General features: G+C 34.7%; 1 protein-coding gene across 3 annotated transcripts in view; it reads right to left on the bottom strand.

The window, feature by feature from the left end:
• LOC122788685 (ABC transporter G family member 23-like) overlaps positions 1-9,870 on the bottom strand; it is a 1,725,589-nt gene that overhangs the window by 1,351,311 nt on the left and 364,408 nt on the right. For all 3 annotated transcript variants that reach the window (XM_044055583.1, XM_044055595.1, XM_044055590.1), the window contains exon 6: positions 4,964-5,057. In XM_044055583.1, the coding sequence (XP_043911518.1) occupies positions 4,964-5,057 (94 nt within the window). The remainder of the gene's footprint in view (positions 1-4,963; positions 5,058-9,870) is intronic.

Raw genomic sequence — 9,870 nt, 5'->3', positions numbered from 1 at the left:
TTCTGTGTCATGCAGAATTATGGTTTGATAAAAGAAATTCAGTGTAAAACCAGATACTATTAAATGTGCAGGGAATCAGTCACACTGCACAGAGCCACCTCAAATAGTATGCAGAGCTACCACAATAATTTTCTGCATTGCTGTACTGATTTGGGTACAGGTTTAATTTTTGATGAAGAATATAACGCACAAATAAATCCTGATGAAGTGCCATTGATATATGTTCCTAGAAAAGTACTCATTGAACTCTGAAGTAAAATTGAACAAGATTTGCATTTACCCCTCAACTGTCCAGATTTTTGCTCCCTATTTTTTAAGTCTGTTCCTCACAAAATTGGTGGCTTACTGACAAATCATTCAGGACTGAAGTCTCTAAATAATGACATTTGATTTTCTGACTTCATATTCCTCTGAAAATGCATGCTGATGCAAAACCTGTTATTCTGGCAAGTTTCTAAGTTTATAAGAGTAATATTTAAAATCTGTCCCTGATATTGGGCCTTTGTCCCTTATTATTTTTGACTTTGCCCAGAATTTATGCACTAAGAGGTTGAAAGGTATGATTTGCAATTATCCAGAAGAATTAAATAAAGTGATTAAAATAAGACAGTACTGTTTGCTTACAGTTAAAAAACTGGCTTCAGGAAGGCCAGATACTAGCTTTTTTCTCACTATAAGATGCAAACCAGGGTTTCCAACAGATACAACCAGAAGACCAAAGCTCCAAACTGAATATAACTACCACACTAGCAGGAAGTTCTATATTCCTTAGACTTTGTTTTGATACATCATTGGCATGAGAGGTATTCTAAAGGACTGATACCCAGGTAATCATGGGATTGCATAGTGGTGTAAATAACACTGTGTTACCCTGGTAATCATGGGATTGTATAGTGGTGTAAATAACACTGTGTTACCCTGGTAATCATGGGATTGTATAGTGGTGTAAATAATACTGTACTAGCAAGGTAATCATGGGATTGTACAGTGGTGTAAATAACACTGTGTTACCTAAGTAATCATGTCAGTGTATGGTGGTGTAAATAACACTGTGTTACCCAGGTAATCATGGGATTGTATGGTGGTGTAAATAATACTGTGTTACCCAGGTAATCATGGGATTGTACAGTGGTGTAAATAACACTGTGTTACCCAGGTAATCATGGTACTGTATAGTGGAGTAAATAATACTGTGCTACTCAGGTAATCATGGTACTGTATGGTGATGTAAATAACACTGTGTTACCCTGGTAATCATGAGATTGTATGGTGGTGTAAATAACACTGTGTTACCCAGGTAATCATGGTACTGTATGGTGGTGTAAATAACACTGTGTTACCCAGGTAATCATGGGATTGTACAGTGGTGTGAATAACAGTGTTACCCTGGTAATCATGGTACTGTATGGTGGTATAAATAACATTGTGTTACCCAGGTAATCATGGTACTGTATGGTGGTGTAAATAACACTGTGTTACCCAGGTAATCATGGGATTGTACAGTGGTGTAAATAACATTGTGTTACCCAGGTAATCATGGTACTGTATGGTGATGTAAATAACACTGTGTTACCCAGGTAATCATGGGATTGTATGGTGGTGTAAATAACACTGTGTTACCCAGGTAATCATAAGATTGTATGGTGGTGTAAATAACACTGTGTTACCCAGGTAATCATGGGATTGTATGGTGGTGTAAATAATACTGTGTTACCCAGGTAATCATGGGATTGTACAGTGGTGTAAATAACACTGTGTTACCCAGGTAATCATGGGATTGTACAGTGGTGTAAATAACACTGTGTTACCCAAGTAATCATCGGATTGTATGCTGGTGTAAATAATACTTTGTTACCCAGGTAATCATGGTACTGTATGGTGGTGTAAATAACACTGTGTTACCCTGGTAATCATGAGACTGTAAGGTGGTTTAAATAACACTGTGTTACCCAGGTAATCATGGGATTGTATGGTGGTGTAAATAACATTGTGTTACCCAGGTAATCGTGGTATTGTATGGCAATGTAAATAAAACTGATTATCCTGGTAATCAAGGGTTTGTATGGTGTTGTAAATAACACTGCTAAACTATTAGTTGGGGGGGTCAGACACAAAAAAATAATTCTCAGGAGATAACATATAGCTGCTAAAGCAGCATACTTTTAAGCTAAATAAAATACAGAAATAAAAATGAGAAAAATCCATGCATGTGTAAATCATGGATCAAATTCTAATGTCAGAGGGTCTAAAACTCATTTGAGAACAACCTAAGCAGCTGGACAAATTTCAAACCTAGAATATGAACAGTCATTACCTGAATGTTTAGGATACACTCTTGCAAAGTTTGTTCATAGGTTCACAGGTAATAACAAGGGTATCAGTCTGCAGCCTGTTAAAAGTTTAGCTAATCACTAGAGGTCAGTATCAAACCCTGCTCCTTGCATCTCTGAGGTTAAGAGATTACCCAGCATACCAGCCCTTACTGCTCAGAATGTGCCCCACATGTTTGTCTCTCTACTGCACCACCAAGATGAGTGACTAAATGTACAGATTTCTTGCCTTGGCCAGGAACATAATCTAACTGCTTGAAAGGCAGCTATGCTCACCCCTATACTGCCATAATATTTTTATAATAAATGTGTCACAAAGAAAGCTATTTAAGAAAACAGTCTGGGAAAGAAGTCATTCTGAAAGGTTCAACAAACTAGAGATGGATTCTCCAGTATTAAACAAATAAGCTTGCTGTGTTGCAATCTGATGTCAGTTAGAATAGTATAGGAAATCTTATCTTATAAGAGACCAACTACATATGAGTCAAGAGAATTTACAGATGGAAAAAAAAAGATATATGCACAGACAGAATACAGACAGTAAAGGAACTGTTATCAGTAATGTATGGATAATAGAAATTGCACAAATATGTCTGTGGTGATTAGGTTTATGGGAAGACAGAACCTAAGCTATGTAAGTGTGATTTGAAAGAAATACATAGAGCAGACAGAAAACTATGATTGACACACATGCTAAGAAAAGCAATTTAATATGGATGCAGGAAAGTAGCTAGAAGAACCACAGACACCATGGGTAAGTAAAAGAATATTAGAAATGTAAAGATGATACTGACTTAGGAATATAACTACAGAAATCTGTTACAGAGAAAAGCAGGTACAGGCAAAAGCCATTATTATGAACAGAAATTCAGTCTTATTTATCATTCACAGAACAACTATGTTGTGACCAAGGCTTAATGTTCAAAGATAACTAAGTTATACTTCCAAGTCATATGAGGAAACATGCTTGAGAGGATGCATGAATCACATCTGAGAATAACAAACTGTAAACAAACAACAAGTGACGCTGTGTTTGAACCACGAATGTCAACACAAGTAGACTAATTAGAACAGAATCGGGCTATCTGCAGTGCACACCATAACACAAATTCAAAATAAGAGATGCCAGCAAACCCATTTCCAGATTATATAAAGAACAAATTGGATATAGATTTGTTCCAGTTTAAAGAAGTCATGTATCTCATATGTGTAGATTGTTACATCAAGTTTCCTGGAATAATTAAACTGACATATACAAGTGCAAATGCTACCTGATTTTGTCAGATATGACAATGGTCCACACTATATGTCAGAAATTTAGAAAATTTGCACAGGAATTAAAATTTGGACATATAATATGCAGTCTACACTCTTCTCAGTCTAATGAACAAGTGGAACGAACCACCCAAATAAGGAAGAATCTCATGAGAAGGAGCAGTAGGAAAAACTGAAAGGGCTATCATCTCAGAGTTTTAGAATTTAGGAATAGTCCACTGCAGAGAATCCATTGCACAGTCACTCAGTTGTTAATCGGTATAAATGTAAAAAACATTGAGTAAAAGGTGAGTATAGGACTTCCTCAGTAATAAAACGTTTATGTTTATCTGTGACAAAGCTAAGCACCTGACAGGATATTCTCTTTAAATCTGGTAATGAAGTAAAGACAATCTAAGTGCTTTCCTTCAGAGAAGACAATACAGCATTTTTCTTTTGCCTGGAACTCATGGTGGCAAGATACCCCCTTCTGGTCTAGTGTGGTGAGGAAGATGTTACTAAAGGAATGACTTAAAGATAGTGTTACAATGCATGTATATTCAAACACACACCAAAAATCTTTGTATGCATTATTTTACTGTGTTAAAAAGTGTTTAGGTGTTGTGGTGTTTTAGCACTTTAGCATATTCGCACATACAAGCACACATGCATGCACAAACACACAGACACATACACAGATACACAAAGACAGAGATTACTGTATCATAGTAAAGCACACAATACTGAACTAAACATTTCAGAATCATCACCATGAGAGATAAACTGCCTGCAACTGAATATGGATAAACATGTATTATTAAAATAACACAAAATGAATCCCACAACCTCTCATACTTGTATATGACTGCTCTGACAACACACTAACACTGAAAAGAATATAATATACTTGAAAGTCCAAATTTGTTCCCCATTTTTCTCTAGCATTCAGTGATCCCATACACAACAAAATGACCAAAATGAACAAAGTTCAATGAGGAAGTCAGTGTTAAAAATCATCTTTGGGGAAATACACAATGATTTAAAAATTATGAAGAAACAATATTCAAGCTACAAGGCATCACATTACTAAAAGTAAATGTGTATACATAATAAAATACAACCACAGTATGTATGATGACCATCTATATACATATACATTAAAAAAAAAAAAAAAAAATATATATATATATATATATATATATATATATATACACACACACACACACACACACACACACACACACACACACATATATAAGCAATACTAATGATCTTTTCTTGGGTGCATCTGTGTTTTTTTTCCTCTGTAACATGATTCATCTTGGCTTAGGCAATTCATTTAGCTGACTTATGTAGCGCTAACGGTGCTTGGCTCTTACCATGTGCGCTTGTCTTGCTTCTTCTATGTAGTGGGTGGTTATGATGACAGATACCTTTCCATCTTCCACAACATTCATTAAGTGTTGCCAAATTCTAAAGTAAAATAAAAACAGTTGAACACACTTTTTTACCATGAACTTTTCATGTTTGCTAAATTAGCACATAGAAAATTCCATGGAGACATTTTGTTAGCCTATTAAAGATCCTAATGCATATCAAGATCAATGTGGATAGTAAATGAATTAGTACATAGCTGCCTAAAATACTTTAGTATCACGGTCTGTAACTGTTCAGTGAATCTCATACAATCTTACTGTCTGATCTCCCTGTAGACTCTAACTGTATGAACACTGACATTTTGGCACTAAGTTCCCAACTACATTATGTGACTGAAATGTTGAGCTGTCTTTTCTGTTCTCAGTAAAGTTATTGCACCCCTGCTACAGTTTTGGTAGACAAGTCACCTCCTTCACTTTTATGTTAAATGGAACCATGATACCATGATACCACTGAAGACACAAGTGCTCTTCTCTGTTATCAGCACTCTTACCATATATCAGCTTTCTAAAATATAATATTATTACTAAAAAGATTTCCAATCAGAATAATATGGTCACGTTCCAGCTGTCTGAATTACCGGTATCTGAAGCACAAATACCAGGTAATAACATCAGAATTATCACGCATTTTTAATTACTGTAAGAACACACCAATAGTGAAAGACAGATGCCAGATATCTTTTAACACCATAAAGAATAACAGCATGAAATTATTCTTAGCACAAAGAGTCATTTTTTTGTGATGTCTATTCACTCAGACAGATTATGCTAAGTGCACACGTTGTCTCCATTTTGTGGTGATCTTTACGAATCCCTCTCAATGTTTAAGGCTGCAAGAAAATCAATAAGAAAAATAAATTAGGAGGAAGAAGGCGGGAGTTATGCTTATCTTGTCTATTCACTCAGAATGGTGTACACTTAGTGTAGGCATTCATGAATCCGGCCCATACATTTTAAATATCATAATTTAATAAACTCACTTTGTCAAGAACCATAGCCTATAATAACTTGTAATCATTGTTATGACACAGTCCAGAGTATTTCCGCTCTCTCTCTCTCTGTATATATATATATATATATATATATATATATATATATATATATATATATGTTTATATATGTGTGTGTGTATATATATATATATATATATATATATATATATATATATAAATATTCTTAGTCATAAGTATCACATCACTGGGATAAAATATTGCTGTATGTGTTACTAGTTTATCAGTCATACCTTCTTTATATCATTCACATACTATTTCCAGAATGTACTATTTATCTTCTGCTATCATGTCTATCTAAAAATTGTACCATATGCAATCCATTCATGATGAGCTATTCTTAAAGCATTTTTACAGCTTCCACAGCTTCTCTGTGTGCCCTTTAACCCAGATGGCCTATTGTAATCTTTATTTTTTTTCTTTTGTTAATTCTTATCTCCCTATATATTCTGCCAAAATTCTCTCAATATATGACATGCTGAAAGAAACCAGTGGCTTTCTTCTTGAGTTCTACTTCTATCATATTATTTGACCAAAAATATTACTCTTTGTTCTAATTTTTTTAGTAAATGCATAATTCCTCATTTGCCTTGTACTTAAGCTGTGTAACCTACATACTAACATCTTATATCCTGTCCTGTCTTTCCAACCTTCTTTCTTAAATATAAATAGACATCTCTATCTGAAATTACATTTAATTATAACATGTTTTAATCTTTATATAATTCCTTTTTCACTAGGCATTGTTGGAATATACATGCAAAGCAAACAGAAAACGTCTTTCTGTAATCTTATATTCCCTTTTCTGCATCATTACTAACAACCTTGAATATACATGTTATCCTAATAAGCAAAAAGCCATGTTCAATGATTTTTCCAAATAATTTTCTTAATTATAATCACAAATTTAAAGTATAACAAACATATATATCTCTTATTCAAGATGCACACCACTTGGGTACCAAATGTTTTCTACGTGATAATACTGTTCACCTATAATGGTATAATTTTTGGGGTAACCTACTGGTGATTGAAGCACCTGTCAACAAGCAGAAATTTTCTATAGGAAATCACTTTCGGTCAGTTATGCCATAAGTGATCCCCTTTCTGGAAGAAGTTCACATGTCTTTGAGTTGGAGCGACCATGGAGTTGGTATATATGAGTTTGGGGTGCAGAGATTGCCCCCCCCCCCAGATTGGGGTGTGCAGGGAGAGCTTGCACCCCTGTAAAAAGACTTGTGTTTTTCAGCAGGTGAGTGCTGTTCAGTGATTCCGATGTTGGGTACATTCACTGTCGTCCACTCATAGTGGAAGCTAATTTTTGATCTATTCATTTTCTCCTTCCATTTCTTTCCATCGTGCTTCCAACCTTTCCTTCTTTTTCTTACTCTCTCACCACCAAACCATTTCTGGTCCATCTCTTCTTCCTTTTTCTGTTCTCTGTTCCCAATTCACTTTTCAAAACTTTAAATTTATTATTCTCTTCAACATAATACTTCACATTAAAGTATAGTCTCCATTTTGGTTCTGCAGTTATAAGTAACATAAGTTTTCCTTCTTTATTCGTGATATTGTTCTTTTTACATTTTAGCATTTTCCTTTAGAGCCCCTTAACAATAAAACCAAAAGTGCTCTTGAAATCCATCTCTCTCTCTCTCTCTCTCTCTATATATATATATATATATATATATATATATATATATATATATATATATATGTGTGTGTGTGTGTGTCTGTGTGTGTTTGTGTCTGTGTGTGTATGCACGTGTGTGTGTGTGTGTGTGTGTGTGTGTGTGTGTGTGTGTGTGTGTGTGTGTGTGTGTGTGCCCCTTCTGTGGAAGGTTGGGCACCGGGCTGGCAACTCGACACCATAAAAACTCCACTGCCAATCATGAGCGGACAGATGATCCACTGTGGCAACCCCTAACCAAGAAAAGCTGAAAGAAGAAGAAGAAGAAGAATATATATATATATATATATATATATATATATATATATATATATATATATATTATTTTTTTTTTTTTCACTGACAATTTTATCTTTGTATAATGTAAGCAAACTTAACTTGAAAACCTTGTTATGTATTGATTTCAACTAGTCAAAAACATGTCTGGCTGTACTGAAAATTGGCTTTAACAACCCCCTCCCTCCAAAAGAATAGTCCTTGTATTCTAAGGACCAGTTGCTAAGTTGGCCGTGGTCCTTTGTCTTGACCAATTAACTTAACTGTATATGCCAGTAACTTAGTCTTTCTGACTGACAGGTTTCTACATATTAGAAATAAAAGAAATCCTGGTCTAATTTGCACCTCTCTTTTAATTGGTTTGTACTGGCTATAAACTGATTACTCTCTGTTATAATTTGACCTGAGTGTGTGGAAGATTGCTAATGTAGAATATATTGCTAAATATCCCCTCAGTGTTGTCTCCTCCCTCACTCAGTCACTGACTTCCTTCACAGTGCAGGTATGTGTCCTATGCTATTACATTTCTATTTGTTTTAAGACTGTGTGGAAGAATGAGTTAACCTTGGTAGTGTGTGTTGTATTTGTATCAATTTCATTCAAATCAGATAAGGTTTATGTATGTTGAGTCTGTGCTCCTTAACAAGCATGTAATGTCAGTTTCTGGTGTTTTGAAACATATATAACCTTATTTTGACATACCGGTTAATCCCATAAATGTTTACTAAGTGATGGTTATATACCGTGCTTTTAAATGTAGTGCTGCTATTATTACTTGCTCTATACAGCTGTGTATATACACTGTATTGGGTACATATTACATTATCAAACTTTTAAAAGTTTGAACGTCATATGGTCGACACCATATGATTGAACTTTTAAAAGTTCAAACGTTTCAACGGAGATCTCCGTACAGTGCAGAATGAGAAGATTTCCCTTTCCTGCACTGTAGTGCAATCTCAGAGTTGGTATATTTAAAGAGCGGGGGGTGTGGTCGGTGCACAGCCCCCCCATGTGGGGGTGCAGGGGGGCCTGCCCCCCCCTACTTAAAATGGTTCGGTAAGTTTTTTTCTGTTGTTTATTTTTTTTTTCGCATTTTGAACTTTTAAAAGTTTGATCATATGACTTTGACCATATGACGTTCAAACTTTTAATTTAGTTCGATAATGTAATATACACCCCACTGTATTACTTTGGTTCTCTATCAGTATACCTCCTGCTAACTTACTTTCAGCTTAAAGTCATAACATTTTTACCATCTCTCTATTCTTATTTATTTATTTTACATTTGTTTACTGGGAAAGCCCGACTAGGTGGAAAGCCCATTTACAGTGGAGGCCCAGGGAGAAAAGCTCCACACAGAACAATAGTAATAAAACATTACATACATAGTTATATTAAGAAATATAGAATATATATATATATATATATATATATATATATATATATATATATATATATATATATATACACACAGTAAAACATATGAGTACAGAATGTTGCAGGTATAGTCTCCAGAAAAGTAAATACAAATACTTTTGAATCATACAGTTGCAATTACAGTATTACAGTAGACAAATCGCAGTTAGACAATGAGAAACATTTCAGGGAGAAACTTTCTTTGTAAAATAATTATATATGTGTCCATTATGAAAAGAACAAGAACTACTAATGTAGTTAACTGGGTTTTGAGAAGTTTTTTTTTTTAATTTTTGTGATTAGTGATGTTTTTAATATTGGGGGGGGGGGGGGGGGATTCCAGGCTTTACAACATATGAGGAGTAAAGAGAGTCACCAGCTGAATTATTGGTTTTGATAATTTTTAGGAGTGTTTGATTAGCGAAGGGGTTGATTGTTGGACTAGGGTTGTA

The sequence above is a fragment of the Protopterus annectens genome, chromosome 1.part2 (assembly GCF_019279795.1).
Source record: "Protopterus annectens isolate FY-2018-M chromosome 1.part2, PAN1.0, whole genome shotgun sequence".
NCBI lineage: Eukaryota > Metazoa > Chordata > Ceratodontiformes > Protopteridae > Protopterus > Protopterus annectens.
Note: the sequence above shows the minus strand (reverse complement) of the source record. Positions and strands in the feature narration are given on the sequence as shown.